Source organism: Diceros bicornis, chromosome 6 (assembly GCF_020826845.1).
Source record: "Diceros bicornis minor isolate mBicDic1 chromosome 6, mDicBic1.mat.cur, whole genome shotgun sequence".
Taxonomy (NCBI): domain Eukaryota; kingdom Metazoa; phylum Chordata; class Mammalia; order Perissodactyla; family Rhinocerotidae; genus Diceros; species Diceros bicornis.
The window spans coordinates 59030072-59052002 of NC_080745.1; the positions used below are offsets into that span (position 1 = coordinate 59030072).

General features: G+C 42.8%; 1 protein-coding gene across 4 annotated transcripts in view; it reads right to left on the reverse strand.

Moving 5' to 3' along the window:
• Positions 1-21931, reverse strand: part of MYOF (myoferlin) — a 156792-nt gene that overhangs the window by 112987 nt on the left and 21874 nt on the right. For all 4 annotated transcript variants that reach the window (XM_058543549.1, XM_058543550.1, XM_058543548.1 and 1 more), the window contains exons 2-4: positions 21237-21292; positions 18877-18968; positions 2919-3027 (exon numbers count right to left, since the gene is read on the reverse strand). In XM_058543549.1, the coding sequence (XP_058399532.1) occupies positions 2919-3027; positions 18877-18968; positions 21237-21292 (257 nt within the window). The remainder of the gene's footprint in view (positions 1-2918; positions 3028-18876; positions 18969-21236; positions 21293-21931) is intronic.

Consider the following 21931-nt stretch of genomic DNA (forward strand, 5'->3'; position numbering starts at 1 on the left):
AATCACAGAATTACAGTCACATAGGCTCACTTGAAATGATTATTTGTTTACCCATAAACTTCTTTATTAATTGTTGAAATTTATTTTCACATTTCTCTCTAAAAAGAACTTTAAGTGACTAACAAAAAATGATATAACAATGTGATTCATCAAACAGGATGAAAAAGGGAATCAAGTCTGATTAAAGAGAAAGCAAATACGCAAATGATAACATAACATAATTGCCTCTTGCATGAAATGTGACCCCAACATGGCTAGGACTCCAGGCAAGGAGAACTGAAAATGTTATGTAACTTTCATTATCTGAAAGGAAGAAACATACTAGTTCTTTACGGGAGATAAATTTATTCCCATTTTTAAAATCTGAGATAAATTTCTCACATGAAGCATTATTTTAGGGCAGTTTCCTAAATTTTTATATTTCATGAACCTACAAAATTTCAAAACCGTTTGCTAGAGGGAATCAACATAAAGTTGCTAACCTTTTTTTTTTTTTTGAGGAAGATCAGCCCTGAGCTAACATCTGTCGCCAATCCTCCTCTTTTTGCTGAGGAAGACTGGCCCTGGGCTAACATCCATGCCCATCTTCCTCTACTTTATATGGGACACCGCCACAGCACAGCTCAACAGGCAGTGCATGGGTGCACGCCTGAGATCTGAACCCGGGCCACCAGCAGTGGAGCGTGCGCACTTAACTGCTATGCCACCAGCTCGGCAGCTAGGGTTGCTAACTTTGATTTTGCCAAAAACATGCCCTTGACTACCATCTACTATTTTATTTTGTTATTTTATTTTATTTTATTTTATTATTTTCTTTTATTTTATTTTCCCCAAAGCCCCAGTAGATAGTTGTATGTCATAGCTGCACATCCTTCTAGTTGCTGTACGTGGGATGCAGCCTCAGCACGGCCGGAGAAGCGGTGCGTCAGCACGAGCCAGGGATCCGAACCCGGGCCACCACTAGCAGAGTGCGCACACTTAACCGCTAAGCCACGGGGCCGGCCCCCATCTACTATTTTAATCATTTCAAAAAAGAAAGGAATTTTAACAGCAAAAATGAGGAAGGACAAACTTCAGAATAAAGGGAGTTCTTTACAAATAAGGATGTGTGTGCGCCCAGGTTACCAGAAAAAATACGGGACATAACATTTAGCAACACTTATACTAAAAAAATCATTCATTGTTTATCTGAAATTCAAATTTAAATGGACATCCCATACTTTCATTTGCTACTTTTGCTACATCTGGTAAACTCTCCCACACACACAGACTATATTGCCCTTATTTTTTTCCATCTCTCTGCTCACCAGTGAATCCTCCCTTTCGGATCAACACATTCTGTGGCCAACTTAGTAACTACTGATCTGGGAGACACTGAACAAAATAATCAATAATGCCCCCAACAACAGTTTCATGGCAAATAAAGAATCATAAGAGCAGCCTTTTATGGCTCCTATGCTAAAGACCAAGTCTACAAGAGGAAGCTGAATATAGGGAGCATTGAGGGGCTCAAGTGCTAAACTTAATCAAAGAATCAAACTTTTAAAACCTAGAAGAGTACATGACAGCTCATCCTCTGGATCAGTAGTTTCTCAATAATCTCAGGATTCCCAGAGGTGCTCCAGGGACCCCTGACAGGGGCGAGAGGACCACCGGGGGTGAGGACTTGAGTCCCTTAACCTTCCTTACTCCATTCAATCACCAGAGTTCTGCATTTCAGGGTTCTATACAGGTTTTCTTCTGTGTTTAAAGAAAAAAGGCAGCCAGAAAAATCATTGACTTGTACCATCTTTCCTAAGTATTCTTTCTCTCAGCCAGGTTTTGGGTAGACAGATGATAGCCGACATTCTGAATTTATGTTTCATGATTGGAATGCTGATTCACAGCAAACCTATAAGTTTTGGAGCCTAGACCAGCAAAACTGACATTCCTAATGGACACTGAGAAGCCTAACCTGTATTCTTGCTTACAGAGATGGCCTCTTTTAGTATAAAATTTTTTCTCTGTGCCCAGGTTCCCAAGCAAAATAAGTTGATTGGAAAATGAAGGGATAAGAGGTTAATGACACAAGCGCAGTAGCTTTATGAGCACTTGTCAGCAATCATATGAAATCTGAGAGCTGTGATGTTTGAGTCAAATATTTTTTTTTTTTTTTTTTTTTTTTTTTTTTTTTTTTTGTGAGGAGATCAGCCCTGAGCTAACATCCGCCAATTCTCCTCTTTTTTTGCTGAGGAAGACGGCCCTGGGCTAACATCTGTGCCTATCTTCCTCCACTTTATATGGGACGCCGCCACAGCATGGCTTACCAAGCAGTGCGTCGGTGCGCGCCCGGGATCCGAACCAGCGAACCCCGGGCCGCCGCAGCGGAGCGCGCGCACTTAACCGCTTGCGCCACCGGGCCGGCCCCTTGAGTCAAATATTTTTTTAAAGCACCCTTAAGGAAGAGAATCCTGGTCTCACATCAGACAATATCAACATGTACTTATTTAGAGAGGCTGTGATCAGAAAACATTCAGCTGCCAATGCAATAATAAAGATCATGATGTTAACATCCTGATATTCCAAGGTAATATTAATGAATTACTCTCTATAGAATGTTTCAAAGAGTGTCTGATACACAGAGCTATGCTCACTACACAAATGTTAACACCAAGTGGATGTTCATAGAGCTATATCAAGAGAAAGTCCCACTCACTCTATAGCATCTGTCATAGAACATCAAGTTTATCTAACTTGCTAGTTTTCTGATTGAGAGTATAGGATAAGGCCATATCATTTGCAAATGGACCTGTTTATCTCAAAACCAGCAGGTGTGTGTGTGTGTATAATGGGCTAATTATAATTTTACACTCTTTTCTTATGAACTTTTGCTTAACCATCTCACTTCAAAGCTATTCAACAAGAAGGAAAATGCTCACCCCAGTCTCTTGCCCCTTTTCATTTAGCAGGGAGATCAGCTTGTATGGCAGTGATTTGTTCTGGTCGCCAATCAGGTCCTTCAGGGGCACGGTGGCTGTGCCAATTAATCTGCAGGGGAAACGAGAAAGCGCACAGTATCCAAAGTAAGAGGGATGCTTCTTTTTACTCATCGGACCTCCCAATTCCCTTCCTATTCATCTGTTATCTTTAAAATCACTCATAATGAAATGTGGGCCAATTTGTTCTTACCCTAGTAGGGTATTTTGGCAGTGAACATCACATATCAGCCATCACTTCTCCATAACAAGCAGTCATTTCAAAAATTAAACTAGGGTGCCCGTGAAACGTCAAGTCATGAATGAGATAGATGGGTGGGAGGCAGAGACTGAATATAGCACCCCCAGAATCCAGGAAGAGAGAAAACCAGTAAAATTCAGGCATTCCTCGGTAATGGAAGTTTAAACATTGCCCAATGTAAAAAAGCCCCCTCAAGTAGACCTTCTCGAAATGTAGAATAGGTTGCTAGTTTAGTGATGGGGCCAATTTGCTACCCCATATACTCAAGAGCAGCATTCAAAAGTTGGATGTGTGCACTTCTCTCTCTTCCTGGATGCTGAGAGGTTATATTCAGCCTCTGCCACTTACCCATCTACCTCTTAGTGCACATAACGTTCGTTCAGAAGTACACGTGTGTCCCTGATCACTGGACTGGAGCTCTCCAAAGGCAGGGATTGTTGTTGCTTCTGTTCACTGCTCTAACCCCAGTGCCTGGAACATAGTACATTTCTTAACAGATATTTACTGCATGAAGGAAAAAATAAATGTCTACATATATTGAGAATGAATACCCAAAACATCTTTATAGTTAGGGCGCATGATCAAAAAAAAAGTTATAGAAGACACATACCTAGGCAGTTAGTCAATATAAAAATGCAACCTATAGAATATAGTCTGTAAATTGAAGGTTATAACATGCAACATGGTATGAGAATGGGTGAATTGAAGAAGTTCCCTTTGTGAAATGCAATCAAAAAGCAGAGAGCCCAGAGGTATGCTCTCCGTATGGATACTGAAAAAGGAAAAGAGAAATAATAAGAATTTTTAAATGTGATTTACTTATACCTTGCATGCATTTGCAGTGACTTCTACTAATAAACAGCAGCGATGATAGCATGGACTATGGTTAGCATAAAAACAGAAAACTAAGCATCAAGTCCTTCAAGTGATATAAGAGATTCCTTATATCAAAAAATCCATGGTGAAGAAACCATAGTTGAGCACAAAAGGTAACTCTAGGCTTTCAGGCAAAAATAATAGTCAGGAAAGTTCATCATGTGGAGAAATAGTCACTGTATTTCAAAATGCAGAACACTTTCTTTAAAAATTAGGAAGTGAAAGTTGATGTCAACACGGGCACATCATTTTTGAACTGACATATATCCATATTCTCTTCCCCCACTCAGACCTCAGAAATAGGACTAGATTCTACATAGATCTGGGGTCTGTCACCCAATCACATACAATAATGTTGCCAGTGACTCGGCAACATTAGTAAGTGTCTTTGCCTTCTGTGAATAGATGTATTATATTGCACAAGACCAGAAAATTGCTATGGCACCGTTTCACCCAATTTACCCAATGATGTGAACCGTTTGCATATGGTTTCTTGGAAGAGTACACCTTCTTGAACAGAATACCACACAAGACGCTCAACAACTGTGATGGATTCTCATCTCTTCTAATATCACAAGTAGAGTTACTTATGGGCACTGGAAAAGAAGAATTCTGCCTCCAGAGGGATAAGAGTGAACTTTTCAGCCCTTTTAGGTCAATACAGAAATTAGATCACTCAGTCAATGCTGAGAAGTGATGGGACCTTTACAGAGTAAGTTTTCAGATGAGTATGTTCACTCAGTATGTTTATTAGATTTTTTTACATGAGTATGTTTTCTCCTCATTTGGATTTGTATTCCTCTGACATATTGAGGACAAGAGTCTACACATGATGCCATCTCCACCAGATGAAACAGGCAAAGCTCCCACACCAGGTGAGAGCCCCTGGTGAATTCTCTTCCACATCTCCCTCAGCCCCACACGGTATGAGCCTGAGGAGAATTTCATTCCATGTTTTAAAAATGAGACAGTAAGCCAAGGGGTTGGCCATTGAGTTTTTAAGAAAAACAAAATGTGAAAACTACAGACTTAAAAGTCATCTGACTGGTATTAAATGTCTAAAGGAGGTACTCGCCTTGAAAGATGTGGAAAACACACTGGATTTTATTCCTCACAGTTCCGTGATTCATAACCCAACATTATGATTAAAATAATAACATTGTACACTTGCATTGATTTGCTTTTGCTAAAATCAAGATGACCTGACTCTCTATCAGCAATAAATAAGTCTTGGAACAAAACAAAAATATAGAATGCCAGGGCAATGCTGGAGTGGAAAGACGGCTGGCCTGGGGTTGGAGCAGCATTTATCAACCTTGGCGCTATTGACATTTTGAACTAGACAATTCTCTGTTTTGGGGGGCTGTCCTGTACCTTGTCAGATATTCAGCAGCATCCCCGGCCTCTACCCATTAGCATCTCTACACTTTGCCAATTGTCTCCTAATGGGCGAAATCGCCCCAGGTTGAGAACCACTGGCTTAGACGATTCCTATTGTAGCCCTAACTCTGTGTCCCAACTATCTTTGAGGCCTTGGCTAAGTCACCCAACCCTCTGAGCCCACTTCGTTGTCTGCAAATGAGTGGACTAGAGTAAATACTTTCTCAGACCCTTTTTAGCTCTACAAGTCTGCTACTAGTCTTGCATATGTGGTGTTTTCTACATACGTCTATTTAGGAAACACTCTCATATTAAATCGCTCTTTTCTCTTCTCTTAAAAGTCCTCATTCATCGATTTAGGAAAAAAAAATCCCAGAATATGCCCATGATGGAGGATCCAGAATGCTAGGCAAAGTTTCTGCCTTCAAAAATATTGGCCTATAATGTCATGAGTCAAACTTAAATTCAGACAAGGTGTCAAGAGGAAAGGTTAGGCCAATAGCAGAAATGTGGAATATAGTAAGTGATATGTAAGACAGTAGTGAGTGACGGAACTTGTGGCTAACTAGAGAGAACAGGCAAGCCTAAAACACAAAGCCCATGGGCGGGCCCTTTTATGACCCTGAATAGTTTTACAATTCCATTCTGACTCCACCAATATCTGCTGCTTTCGCTTCCCTATAACAGGGTGTGAGAGGGTAATAACAGACAACTGACCAGGAAAGGAGTAAAATAAAAGAAGTCAATTGTAAAATCTAACCTCAATTCCTTTCAATTCCCTTCTTTCAGAAAGCTTTAGTCCTGTTTCTTAAGATTTGCTTTTTCATCATAAAATTCTGATGCTTGTGTGTGTGTGTGTGTGTGTGTGTGTGTGTGTGTGTGTAGGGAGGGGATGTAAAAGAAAACTTGAATTTCTTTTTTCTGAAGTAAAGATAGTGTGTTAAGACGAAAGCCTGGAAAGACTTTAATCCCTGAAATATTTTTAACAGCTTGATTGAGTTGAAGAAAAAAGCAAACAGTTACAACTTTTAAGAGCTTTCACTGTAAGTTGAAGAAAACCTCCCCTATGGCTAAGTCTGAGTGCTTCCGGACTCCAAAGGCACGCCCAGCTGGCCTGGCCTATTTTCTATGACACTGCTTGGATACAAAATACTGTGAGAGGCTGGGAAGTGATGACTTGGCCTCCTACACACGGGATAAGAACAGTTCAGTCAGACCACAAGCCAAATTTCCTTTAAAGGAGGTGACACTAAACCAAGCATCCTTTTTCCTTCGTGTTATTAATGCTATAAATATGCTAAAATGTCACAGTGTGACAGTAATGGGGATGTTTTGCCCAGTATTTTCATGGAAAAATAAGAGTCTCGCCATGGACTCCACCCAACGCTGAAACAGATGGATGACGTCTCAAAAAGCAACTTTATAGTGAAAGAACCACAAGGCCCGTTGGCTCTCCAGCTTTACTTGCAGGATTAATAAACTGCAGATGTATTCTGCAGTGAAGAAAGCCAGCCCTGCTCCTATTCCTTTCAGCCTATGGATGTCCATCCAGTTTTGAGTTGCATCTTTATGCAACACTGAACTAAGTCTAAGCAGTGGGAGCAACTACTTGAAAATTAGATGCTATGATCAGGGGAACAAGAGTTTAATTGTCAACTAGTCAACTCAGCATGCAAGTGTTGGTTAAGAACTTCTTCAACTATTTCTTTTTTATTAAAACAGAGTCTAGGGGGCCGGCCTGATGGCGCAAGCGGTTGAGTGCGTGCAATCCGCTACGGCAGCCCGGGGTTCGCGGGTTCGGATCCTGGGCGTGCACCGAGGCACCGCTTGTCAAGCCACGCTGTGGCGGCGTCCCATATAAAGTGGAGGAAGATGGGCACAGATGTTAGCCCAAGGCCAGTCTTCCTCAGCAAAAAAGAGGAAGACTGGCATTGGATATTAGCTCAGGGCCGATCTTCCTCACAAAAAAAAAAACAGAGTCTAGAGTATTTAAAAAAGAGAAATGGAAAATGTTCTCCCTGTTAGCATCAACGCAAATGGTAACAGCCACATGCCACTGTGGTGAGTAAGGGCTTCGCTGGCTGAGTTCTTAATCAGGGAGCTTGTGTATACGGAGTGGTTCTTCTGTGCAGCAGGACACAGCCTGCATGGACACAGCCCGCATGGACTACTGGAGGAGGGTTACTGGAAATTCCTTCAAGAAGGAAAGGAAAAATATGTTGGAGGCTGGAAAGTAAACCACGTGTTTCTGCCCCTAGAGACTGCGGCATTTCTCAACTTCTGAGGGGGAGTAACAATCCCCAGCTCGGCTGGGGACAAATACTTCTCCAAGCTGCTCCCAGGCCCCCTGTAGACAACCTGAAAGGACCATGACCTGCCCACCCTTTGAAGCACTGGGCTCTCAGCTAGCGGAGCCTTGTCATTTTGGCAGGGCCTGTGTGGCCTGTGTGGTTCCCTGGCTGAGCCCTTCCCCCCCTTCTCCCTCCCCTAGGCCAGTATCTGTCAAGCCGCACCCGAACTGCCCCCAGCCAAAAGGTGGGAGAGCCAAGCATGCACCTTGTTTCCAACCAGATGGGTGGGAGAGGCAGGGGCAGCCATGGCAGTGGAGCCTATCATAGGGAGCCCTTGGTAAGAAACAAAAACCTCAAAGGGCACCCCCCCCCTCGGGTCTCCCATCCACTGCACCAGTGGGGAACGCTCCTGAGTCTCCCAACTGGCCCACTCTCTGGATTAGCTCATAAACCATCTGTCAGAATGTGGTTCCCCAGACCGCTCTGCAACATAGTCACCAGGGCCGTTACAGATTCCAGGGATCCTGAGTCAGACTTTTTCTTTAGTTAATTCTTATACCCAGGAAGTTTGGGAAACAATGGTCTTAACAGTGATTCTCAGTGGGAGCCAGGTAGGCGGAAGGGTGGGAGGAGGGCTGGGGTAGAGAAGGCAGCTGGCAAAGCCCGATCTGGAGAGATGGGGACTTGTACAGTTTTTTAGAAGTACATCCAATATCATAATATAACTTCACATTTGAGAAATGGGCATAGAAATCCAATTATTTAACAGAACAAAGTAGTATGCAAAACTCCATGAAAATCTATTCAGCAGGTCTGGTTACCTGCGCCCTTCCCATGGCATCCTTTCCTTACTCCAGACCAGGATTGTCAGAGAGCCTTGAGGCTTTTGTCCTGTTCATCACAAGGGGACAGGGGTTTCAGAAAACGTAGAAACGCAGGTCCACACAGTGGTTCCCAAACCTGGCTGTGTACAAGCCCCCCAGGGGTGGGGCAGAGCCCACGTACTTTTAACAAATTCCATTCCCGGGTTTTGGAATCACTGAGCTAGACTGGAGGCTGTGGCAGGATTTGCAGGATTCCTGGCCAGCAACAACTTCCTTTTTGCCAGTCCCTCCCAACCCCGCCGCCCCTGCTGCTGCAAATGGCTTCAGTTTACCCAGGGAAGGAGCAAATGGAAGGCCAGGTCTTCCCATCAAAGCCTTCCCGGGCAGCGAGGCACCGAGGCCAGAGTCAGTTAAATCTTGTGGCTGCAAGGGGCAAGTTCATTAACCTAAAGCCTGGCATGCAGAAGATGCTCGATAGTTATTTCTTGAACAGATGACCATATCCTGTCTTTTTGCTACTTGCACCTGACCAATTCTCCTGTTCATTCAATCCTCAAGGATCTTAATCTGTGCTTGCCTGCTAGGATGGTTTGGCAGAGCTCCCAGGCTCTGTCTCTTTCTAATCCCCTCGTTCTCATTCATTCATTCATTCATTCATCAAGCACTTGGACCTTACAAGGTAAGGGGGACAGCATAACATAGTGATTAAGAACTTGAAGCTAGGCAGAGCTGGCTAATTCAGACTCATCCTTGTACTACAGGCTGTGTACACATTGTTTAACTTCTCTGAGCCTCAGTCTCCTCATCTGTAAAATGGGGATAATGACAACTCCTAATAGTATTGTTGTAAAGATTAAAAGGATGATGTGGAAAGTGCTTAGCAATCACCTTTTATATTATTTCAGACATTATGGAATCTAAAAAAAGCATATGAGGATGAGGACATGACTCCAGGGCAGTACTTGAAGGGAAAACCGGTCTGAACTCATGCGCAGCCTAAGTCACAGGAAGGCAGGTTTATCTAGGCGGGGGCCTGGGTAGGCAGGCAAGAATGGACAGATAAGAACCCTTGGCAACTACCCACATCCATTTCTATACAATCACTGCGCAATGTCTTAAAACCAGTCCTTTCTCTTACATACGTCAAAAAGCTCCCTCCTCACCCTCAAGGCTGTATATGCCACGAACCTGTTTGTGAAACAATTTTTATTTTCAAGATTAGAACAGAAGTAAACTTTAGATGCAACTGAATTCCCATAAAATCCAATATAGTGGAATCTGAATGAAGGTTGTAAAGTCATTGGTTTCATAAGACGTTTCATTACAAAACAGACCCCAAAACAAATCCTTATACAAAAACCCTATGTAAACCAGCACACACACACACACACACACCCCTCACCCTGTCGTTTTCTCCCCTTTTCCCCTGCTTTATTTCCCTTCATCACATCTATCACCATATGATATACCATATCCAATACGTAGATTTACTTGTTTATTATCTGTTCCCTCCACTCAGCTGTAGTAAGCCCCATGAAAGGCATAGAGCACCCCAGGGCCCAGAGCAGTGTCTGACACACAGTATGCATTAGTAAAGATTTGTTGAATGAATAAATTAATTGATACATCACTGAACATAGTCCAGTGACCTTGCAAATGACTTACAGGTTATAAAGCTTACTCTCCTAAGAGAAGGTGCAATTAGAAGATGTGCAATTAGAAGATAATTGCAGTTCCTGTCATTATGAAATGCCTTCTCTTTCAGTCTCTCCGGCTGTGTCTCTCCAGGGCTGTGGCCCCCTCTTACTCACATGATCTTAATATATGCTAGCAGGACTGCGGCAGCTACTTCATGGGCCTCCCAAGCAGTGGGGTTCAGCTTCTCCGGCATCCGGAGACAGCCAGCCTGAACCAACTCTGACCTTCTCATAGTTTTGCTGCTCTATTGAAAATATGGAGCTAAAAAGAAATCAGAACTGAGAATCCTGTTCCACAGTAACATCTGCTTCTGGTTTAGATTTTCACACAGCCTGAGTAGCTACTCCAGTTAGAAAACCTGCCTCAACCGTGGGCTGTCCATCTCTCCTCACCAACCACACCAGGGAGACGGAATGGGCATGGGGACGACTTAAACACACCCCGCTGTCATGTTTACATGTGGCAATGTCAGGAGTGAGTCTCATTGCTCAGAGAGATACAAGTATTAAAAGCTTGAAGTCAAGGTCTTTTGTGTACCAGGAAATGAAAATTTATCATAAGTGATACTACTTTGTCCCACCAAATTAATTTCACTCCAAACCACAGTCTTTATTTTTGCTCTAATTTAAAAATCTTTTGCCAGGAAGTTAGACTGTTTCACAACTCAAGCTTGTACTTTTCTTTTTCTCATTGTATAGCCTCTAGTACCACCGTGTGCATGTGTGTGTGTGTGTGTGTGTGTGTGTGTGTGTTTGGATGAAAGGTTGAAGACCAGGATGCGAAAATGAGAAGACAGCATCACACACACAGGCACACACACACACATATACACACTCACACGGAATAAACCTTGGAAGGTCTGGGCTCTGTGTAAAAGGATTTTAACATAGCTAGGTTAAATCCATGTGCTTCTACATAAAGAGCTGGATAAAGCAATTTGGTGAACCTCTCTGAGCCACATTTTTTTCTCATCCATAAATTGGAGATAAGCCTGTCTGACTCAGAGTCATTATAAAGATTAAATCTAATCACGTGTGGAATAGTTTTAGCACAATGCCTGGCACATGGTAAGCCCGTAAGAGATATTAGCTATGATGTTGTAAGGAAATTGAATCAATTTCTTCTTTCATTATATTAAATTTGCCCTTATGTCTACCATTTATTGAGGAAGTATTAGAACCCTCATTATAAAGATGAAGAAACTTGTCAAGAGTCACCCAATTAGTAAGAGTCAAAATCCAAACTAATCTCATGATCATACAGCTGACCACCACCTACACCTCCTCTTACACAAGAACTTGGGTAAATTTCCTCCCAGCTATATTGTTGGGTTTTAGGCATCTCCTTCTTACTCATACCGCAGCAACACAGAAGCTTTCCACAGTGATTTATATCCAGACGATGTTTCTCACTTTGCTCTGCATTTGTGTGGGGGTGTGTGTGATGGTGGTTTTGAATGCACAAGTACACACATATGAAGGGGAAAAAGAAGAATACTAGAAATGCAAACTCTTAGAGAGATAATTATGGTCATTTTATCTCAGACATTGTAATTTGCCTCTCTAGAAGTTCAATTTGGATCTTTTTTATATCTTCCGCGTCTCTACTTCACATGCTCGTGCATTCCTCTACCTTCCTGAGCCTACGGAATGTAATTATAATACTTGCTTCATTGTCCGTGTCTACCAATAATATCATCTACTAATAATACATCTGTTTTTTCTTCACATTACTGAGGTAAAATTCTTCTGAGTGTTCTACCCAATGCTCCATGAATTACAAGGTTTTTCCCATCTGGCTGGTGGGAGCATTAACTACCCCAGCTCTGTGTGCATTCCAAGGACTGTTCTGTCTGCTCTTTTCAGATCGTTTTTTTCTCTGCCTCATAGTTTCCTCGCTGACCAGTACTCAGCTGAAGAGTCAAGAGGAACCCTCTGCAAATCTCTAGAGCTTTGTGTGTGTGTGTGTGTGTGTGTGTGTGTGTGTGTGTGTGTGTTTAGCTCTCTCCTCTCGGTCCTCTAGCTATCTTCCCGTCTCTTGACTCCTACTTGCATCCTCTCAGCTCTGGGAGACAACTAGGATCTGCCCAACTTCCCTCTCCCTCACTGCAGCCTGGCAATGCTCTCTAGGCATTAAGCTGGCACTCACGGGCCTCATCTCATTTATCTCCCTTCTCTCAGGGATCACTGTCCTGTGCTGCTGATGTCCAATATCTGAAATCGGTGTTACAGATAACTTACCTGCTTTTTGGTTGTGTCATGTGTCATGTCATCCTAGCATGAGCGAAACTTCCAAACTACAGTCACTTTAGGGACGAGAATTCTGAGGCCTGGAGGGGTTAAGTACCTTGCCTGAGGTCACCCACTAGTTGTCAGTAGAGCTGGTCTCTAAGCAGCCTCTGTCTGGCTCCAGAATCTCAGCTTTGAACACTATGCTCTACTGCCTTCCTGCGAGCTCAGCTGTAAACTCCGCGTCTCCCTACAAAAGGCAGGAGCTTTGGGACAGGCCTTTGTTTCCCTTGTGATCTGCCCCCTTTGTGTTCTGACTCCTTTGCAGCTCAAACCCAAGTTGGAGCCAGAGAGCTGTTCCAGACAGCCGAGCTGCACAGGTTCCACATAAATGGCCCATTCCCAGTGGCTAACTGTCAGATGCAAGGTGCTTAGAAATGTTAAATTTCATTCATGTAGTAGTATCATAAACTCATTTGTTCATTCATTCATTCAACAAACACTTATTGAGAATCTATTTATTATGTGCAGGCATTGTGCTAAGTGCTCGTGTTAAAGTGTTGAACAAGACAGATGTGGAGCTTCCTGCCTAGCAGGAGAAAGCCGAATGAATAAATAAACAGATAGCACATTTCAGGTGTGGTGAATGCTGAGCTAGATAAAGCAGATGTGCAGACCAACACATATCTTTGAGTACTTATCTAAAACCCAGCCCAAAAGTCCACATGTCCAGATGGACTCCTCCACCATTCCCACACGCATCCGAGGTCCCTAACAAGACAGCTCTGAGGAAATAAACCAGGACAATGAGATGGAGAGCAAGGGCAGGGGCTGCTCTCAGTCATGTGGTCAGAGACACTGAATGACAAGATTTTCCATCTACTGCAGCTGGAAAGAAAGAGCATTCATTCCATGCAGAGGGAACAGCAAATGCAAAAGCCCTAACTGGCATTTCTTTTTCTTCCCTGGCACATGCACAGGGGCACACACACCCGCACAACTACATCGGAAAACTTGTAAACATCCTTCATTCCCACTTTTCCAGCCTCCTGAAGATGATTCTTCTTTAGGAACTCAAGTGGAGTGACAGCATGGCAAGGATGTCAAGGGATCAGAGTCCCAGCCTCAGCCCCTCTGAGCCTCAAGTCTCATCTCCACTTCTCAAGGTCATTGTGAAGATCACAGGAGATGAGATACACTCTCCAAACTTATCTTGTCCATTGCAGAGCATGAGCATAAGTGACTTACTATTCAACAGTATAAAAAAGTCTGCTTAAAATTTTTACCTAGGGAAGAGCTACCAACAATCTGATAATGAGTGTTCTTAATTTTTTTGCAAAATTAGAAAGAAAAATTACTTCCACTTTAGCTAAAAGTTAATCAACCATTCCACCTACATTTTGGTTCCTATAGGTGGTCAGAGGTTTTCAGGATAACATAAAAGTCAAGACTACAGGCCTGGATATAAATGCTGACTCTGACACATACCTACTATGTGACCTTGAGCAGATTACCAAACCTCTCTGAGGAAAAATAGGATCTGCCTCATAAGGTGTCTGTGAGGATTAAGTGAGATAATGCATTCAAAGGACTCAGCACAGCCCTTGGCACTCTCTAAGTCCTCACAAAGTGATGGCCATATTGCCTGTCTGCAAGGGAACTTTTCATTCTTCAGCAGCTGGGAAAATCCTCCCCCTCTGACATTTCAGCTAAAAATATCTTTTCATTTTCCTCACATGCCCAAGAGGCTCCTCTGGCTCTTCTCTCCCCCTCATTCAGTCTGGATGGCTGGTTGGATGACTATAGAGTGAGGAAGAACAGTCCTCACTGAACGGCCCAGCCCGCTCCCAGCACCTGAGGAGGGATGTTGCCGAGGCACCCCCGCTGTGCTTGCTTGGACTGGACTGGGGCAGTCCGCTGCGGGTGTGGGCATGGCGCACAGGCAAACCCAGGCAGCCTGGCCCTGTTTGCTTACAGGGCCCGGAGCAGCAGACTCAGAGTGAGAGCCGTGTTTGCACAGCCGGTCTCCATGGCAACAGGAAAGTCAACAGGCAAGACATTCCTTAAGCTGGTAGAAAAATCCTCTGCCCCTACCCTGAGCTTCCAGGTGAGGGAAACGCTCCCACACGGAGCAGTGAGCAGATCCTCCAAGGCCAAATCTTTAGTAGAAAAGACAAGAAAATCTGGGGCCGAAGTACATAAATATTTTGGACAAACATGCAGCTTATTCCCAGATGGGTTTAATTTTTTTTTTCCTGCAGTGTACAGGTAATTTGCCCAAAGTCTATGTGTTGTTTAGTTGGTGGAAACAAAGCCAAGGGTCATGATTCCTGGCTGATGGTGGAGAAGCATGCAGCTCAGTGGAGTAAGAGCACAGCCGACACAGGGGCGCTATCACACGCGCTGTGCATTCCAAAGCAGACCCAGAGTCGCCCGGCCTTCCCCCAGAAGACAGCAAACAACTATGCAGCAGAATTTGTAAGACAGAGAACTAATCTCCCAATTAAAAAGATCTCCCCCAATGACCCTGCCATCGGGCCTAAAATGCCCTTTTTTTTTTTTTTACTTTTTCAGATAAGTCACCAGTTGCCTCAGTCCCCAAATCAGTGTTCCTGGGAAGTTAGCACAGTGAACTATTAGCAGCTGTTACACCATCACGCAGACAAGTTTCTCAGAAAGCTCCTTTCAACCAGCGGAACTTCAAAGGACTGAGACACAGGACAGGTAAGTTTTGTTGGGGAAAAGAACTGGCAGAGGTGCAGGCATGGCTCAGAGGTCAGGCCTGAGTGGGTACGCCAGTGGGAGCCCTGGAACGTAAATGAGGACACGGGGTGCTTGGGAGAAGTCAGGGGGAGGAAGACCCCCTGACAGGAGGAGAGGCGGGAGTTGAAAGAGTAATGAAGACCAGCTTCATGCTTTGCCTAGAATTTACCTTTCTCTGTTAGGCCTAAAAATCCCCCTGTTATCATAGTGCCATAGGCACGGCCTGCTCATTGGGTCTTTATGTTCAGCCGACACCATAACGCCGAGAACAACATATCTCAGCAAGATGCAGGGGGCCCCAAACTTTAGAAAGACCCTCTTATAACAGGACCCATCATATTTTCCGTGTTCAAAATTAGAAAGAAAAACGCCCAGGAGTAGAAAGACTGTACATCAACTCTACCCCCAGAAATGCAAGCCAAACACCCAAAATAAGTGTCAAGGTGAGCCTCAGGGTGGAGATATGTCCTCTCCCCATCGCTGCTCTCATCCAAGGACCCCGCTGGGTTTTCAGCAGGCATGAAGTAAATATATAATGGTCTCCCAGTATTGTTTTCCCTGCTTCCTAACTGGTCCCTCTATCCCAGTCTCCACACAGAAAGCCTGAGTGATCTTTTTAAAATATGTCAGATCATACTCAAAACCCTTTATGAATTCCCATTCTACCAGAAATGAAATCTAAAGCTGGTGCTGAGGCTCACAAAGCCATGCGTGCTGTGGCTTCGCTGATCTCATCTCCTTCCCACACCCCAGCCCCTCCTGCTCTTTGTGCTTCAGCCTTATTGGCCTCCTCGGTGTTTCTCCAACACCCCAAGTACACTCCTGCCTCAGGGCCTTTGCACTTACTGTTCTCTCTGCCTGGGATATTCTTTTTCCCCAAGGAGCTGCATGGCTCATTCCTTCACTTTATTTAGGTCTCTGCTCAATTGTCACCTTATCACCACCTCATATAAAACTGGATCTTTCCCCCCTCCGCTGTCAATCACAGTCTATCCTTGTACCCTGCTTTACGTATTTTTCTTCATGGTTTATAACAGTTTCCTCCTTAGCTTATAGCACTCCATAGCACCTGATCAATTACATATTTCTTCACGTATTTGTTTTCTGACTCTCCCTCAAGCATATTACCTAGAGGAAAGCAAAGACTTTGTGTGAAACATGATGAGAGCTCCCAGGCCAGCCTGCCAGGCTCTGTCGCCATGTTAAATAGATGAGGCACAAAGTGATAAAGGCCCAAACCAGGCTGGTGGCTGAGGCCATGAGTAAGAAACACATAGCACAAACAATAGAAAGGAAGAAAAAGTAAGATTTGGCAACAGATTGGATCGGATGTAAAAGGGAGACAATCCAGAGAGATGCGAGGTTTTGAGCCCAGTGCTCTGGAACTGTGCTATCCAATATGGTGGCCACCAGCCACGTGTGAATAGGGAGCACTTGAAATGTGGCTGGTCTGGATTGAGATGTGCTGTAAGTGTGAAATATACGCCTATCGTAAAGACTTAGTAAGGAAAAAATGCATGTAAAATGTCTCAATGATTTTTAAAATATTGATTACATATTGAAATGATAATATGTTGAATATATTGAGTTAAATAAAATATATTATTAAAATTAATTTTACCTGTTTCTTTTTTTTTTTTTTTTTTTTTGTGAGGAGATCAGCTCTGAGCTAACATCCACGCCAATCCTCCTCTTTTTGCTGAGGAAGACTGGCCCTGGGCTAACATCCGTGCCCATCTTCCTCCACTTTATACCGGAGGCCGCCACAGCACGGCCTGACAAGTGGTGCATCGGTGCACTTCCGGGATCCGAACCCAGGCCGCCAGCAGCAGAGCACATGCACCCACCCACTACACCACGGGGCCAGCCCCTCTTTTTTGTTTTTTAATGTAGCTGCTAGAAAATTTTAAATTACATATGTGGCCTGCACTGTATTTCTATTGGAGAGGGTTGGTCTAGAATATAAACAGTGGTACCATTTGCAGAAAGAAGAGAGCAAAGAGGAGAAGGGATTATTATGGGTAACATATAGGAGGCTACAGTGAGGCTTCATCACCCATTTCCCCAGAACTTTGAAATATGGAAAATAAAACTGTCCTCTGGGAATTGGGGTGGGGGATAGATAATCACATAATTGGTTCAAAGCTGAGACATGCAACATAACGTTAAAGAGCTAGAATGGTTTTCAGTCTAAGAGAGTGGGACCAGAACCTGCTGGAATGCATTTATATAGCTTAAGAAAAAAACCCATCAGTCACAAGGGGCATTGGTCAGCAATGGAACATGAGAAAAAGGATCTCTTCAAAGGTGAGCAAGGGCAGTAGCTACGGAAGCACGGTCCAGGGGGTAGATGTCTGTCCAGGCTCTCTTGGTCTGACACCATTAAGCAGAAGACCCCAGTGACTAGGGTGACCATCTAATTTACTGTCCAAACCAAGCCACTGTTGACAGCAAAAGGGGCATTATTAATCATTGTGCTGGGACAATAAACCAGGACTGTCCTAAGCAAATCAGGGCAAATGGTTACCCCACCTCAACTAATTCATTCTAATTTATTGCTCTCGTTGCAGCCTTCTGACTTTACCAAATGTGCCTGAGGCTAAGACATACATTTTTAAATGTATTGACGTTACTAAAAACTGGGATGCTTCTTACAATTGATATGGGCATTTAATATCAGGCTTCTTCCCCCTACCCCAAACTTGTTATTAATTTAATAGTACATCTTATGGTCAATGACATCTTACACTCAAGGATACAGAGTAATTTGTCATGTGGTATGACATCAAGGAGAATTCATTGATCAGAGAATAGGAATGTCCTCCCACTAGGCATTTATTTCCACTGGAAAATAGCAAGTAACTAACTTAGTTTTAAGCACTGGTTTCTTGTGAGCTTGATTAGTTTGAATCAGTAACCTAAGACTGGTTTCTGAATCTAGAAGGCTAAAGTTCAGATCAAGGTCTGAAGTGAATTTACTGAGGTCATTCTGTCCCATGGAGACCTGTTTGAGAAGTCTCCCAGCTTTACCCAGGGGACAACCCTTGGTGCCACCACGGGCACCATCATTACCCTTCTGCATTTGAAACTGGTAGAGGCAGTAAGACAAGGAATCTGGTTTAGATCTGTTGGGTTTAAAAGGCCAATAAGACAATATTGGACATTTAAAGACATTAAAATGGAAGTGGGGCTGGAAGCAGAATTTGAATGAGATGTTTATGGATCACACGTAACCAGAAGAAGAAATTATCTGGCTTGCAGCCAATATGGCTACAGTTCATATAAACCACCAGTGGTAGGAAGTGACTATATGCGGTTAACAAAGAAGTCTCAGGAGTGTAAATAGGTTTCACCATTAGTGCCAAATTGGACAGACTAGAGGTGGCTTCACATTTACAGCCTCTTAGGAATACAGAAGTTTGAGGAAAAGCACTGTGATTGATTACCCACGTCTGATATTGGCTTGGGGTGGTGGGCATGGAATTAAAGCATGATATTTTTGGAAGTATTATAAAGTGTTATTAAAGATGTGCTCCTTCAACAAAATAAACAATAGTAAGATAATACGTAAAATGAGAAAAACAGTTGAAATCAACTTACTTATTTTGTCCAATTGTTTCAAAATCTTTCACAACAATCCCAAGGGAAGATGAAAAGTCCAGTGGTATACCCCTCAAGTCAAACTCCAAAATCTATCACAGAAAAGTTATGAAACAAAAAGACTATTAAAAGGATCAGAGAACATAACAAGATGTACTGACATTAAACATCATTATCTTCACCAATGACAGTCTTTTGAATTACTCAATTCTATAATTAGATGGAAGTGATTACACTCTAAACCTGGAGGCTGCTGAGGGTTGTGGGAAAGCAAACCAGACTTAGCCTCAAAGTTTCTGGATGCAACTCCTGGCTTCCCATTTCCTAGGCTCTGTGGCTTTGGACAAGTCACCAAACCCATCTCATAGTCAGAGAACTGACTTAATGCCTACCACAATTGTTGTAAGAATAAAACAAAATGTGTGTCTGAAAACGCTTTCTTCAATAGTTGTTTTTAAATAGTTTGCTCCTCCTAATTATATTATTATCAAAGAGATGAATAATCTAAGAAAACATTTTCTAAAATGCATCAACCTCATATTTTAAGTCCCGCCGAGGTCAGTGCTATAGTCAGATGAGACTTTCATCTTAATGCAATAAATCGCTGTCTAATGGTAAATGTAAAATGATCAACATAGCACCACTGATGTCTTTGACTGATTACGTAATAAATGAATTAAATAAAGCAATGTCTACTGATGATTTGATTCTCCTTGTAATGGGTTGGGAATGGATGGAGAATGTGTCTTACAGCTCATATTAGAACACACCCAATAACCTCAATGGGTTTGGGGTTGGCATTTCATTTGGGTTAGGTTTCAGTTATGACATTGCAATTGGGACATTTACTTGATAAATACATTTATAATTTAAAAAAATACACGTTGGAAACAAAATGGGGTGAGATGGATGATGCCCTATGAAGGACATGCCTGCTTACATGACCATACATCTCTCTGCCATCAGCTACATAGATTGACCTCAAATATAAAGAGGCATGTTAGGATTACACAAGATCAGAAGCACTAAATGCATACATATATGTACTTTTTATTTGTTTTATTTTTGGAGCTCTGTGTGAGATGCTAGGATCTATAGTATCCACAGCGACTAACCAGACTGGCTTCTTGCTCTCATGGAGCTGGTGGTCCAGCTGGCTGTGTTCTGGGTTCCAGTGAAATTGCAGAGAAGTGGAATTCCCTCTCAACCTGCGTGAGAACAGCAGGGCTTTTCCCAAAGGAGTTAAGAAGTTTCATCTTCACCTCATTCAATGAGAAGGTATAGTCTTTATCTTATAGAAATATTAAAACTAGCTTGGAGGGGAAAGGATCTGCATTTGGTGGAGGGAAAGTGTTCAGAGCCGGGTGACTTAGCAAAAACAACAAAGACATTTGTCACTGTGCTTATCCAGGAAGGTTTGATACAGCTTTTGGAAAAAACAATGGAGCTGATGATCAACTTTTCAAAAATTAGTCAGCATAGGAAAATCTACTCAGTGGAAAGAATTAAATTTTCCCAATATTTATAAATATATTAAACACTGAACCATTTATAAAATAGATATAAAGTCAACAGTGGCGGGGGGAAGTAAATTATATTATATCCCTTCTATAGAGTATTACATAGTCATTAAAGATACTTTTGAATAAAATGATATGGGATATGTTCAGGATATAACAGTGAGAAAAAAATAGGATAGGAAACTGTATTTGCTAGATGATACTAATTTGCCAATTTTAAGACATCATATTTTATTAAATACATTCACTCAATAAATATTTATTGTTACATCCCAGATGTTAACAGTAGTTGCTTCTGGATAGTGGGACCAAAGGTAATTTTTTTATGCTGATCTGAAGTTTGCAAAATTTCTACATTAAGTATAAACTAATTTTATCAACATAAAAAACTATAAATGTCATTACTCAGCCAGACACACAAAGTATCATGTAATATACTCTTGATTAGTCACATGCAGGTATGTTTCTAATTATGGAGCTTTCCCTCTGGGACTCTGGAAATGATATAATCCCATCCTTTATCCACATCTACAGATGTGCCCCAGATATGCACCATAACTGGACCAAGGTCACACAGCAAGCTCAAGGCTGCTCCAGGCTAGAACCCAACCTTTCTCACTCCCCATCCAGGCTCTGCTCACCACACCACTACTGTACAGATGTCATTGTGTTATGTCTCCTTGAACTGCTCTGCTGTCTCCACGGCCACAAAGGGAGATGGAGGGGGTGAGGGTGAAATGCAGAGATTCTCCTCCCAAACGGAGGGACAATCAGACCAAAGATGGGACAATCAGATATAGCTTATCCATTGAAACAAAGTTGAAAAAACAATAAAGTCACCTCATTCCAGACAGGGTTGAGTTCACTATCAACTTTCTTTGTTTTCTTTTTCTCATCTGCAAATAACAAAATAGGAGATATCAATCAGTTAGAAATATTTATAGAGCATGTACCATTCATCTGTTCATTCAAAGAACATTTCCCTGAGGGCCAACTATGTGTCCTAATTTTCCCATCTGCTTAGAGTGGGGGCTACCTGAATCAAGGTTTTCCAAACTGAGCAGCAATTTTGTGCCTAAAATATTTTTCCCATCCCCAGGTCCACAAGGTGTTAGGGGATGAGGGACTCAAAATCATGGAAATGCTGAGATCCTCTGCCTCTCCCTCACCAACTCCTGCAGGCCAAGGTTACCCAGGGCCTCTGCATCTCCAGCTTGTTGCAGAAAGAAGCCGACGAAGCTAACCTTTGACCTGCAGGTATCACCATTCTGTAGGTGAGGATACTGAGACTCAAAGGAGTTAAGAGAGATGTCTGAGCTCATACTCGGCAGTGGTGCCCTGATTTCACCTGGAATTTCAGCTCTGAAGCCCATGTTGCCTCTGTGTGTGATAAGACCCCAATACAGCTTAAAGATTAAGCTGGACTCCCTCCCACAAGTCTCGGTACAGGGTCATTAGGAGATGAACACTTTCTAGGGCCGGCAGAGAATTGGGGGTTTACTTGACTCCTGGCCCACCTTTTCTGAAGACACGAG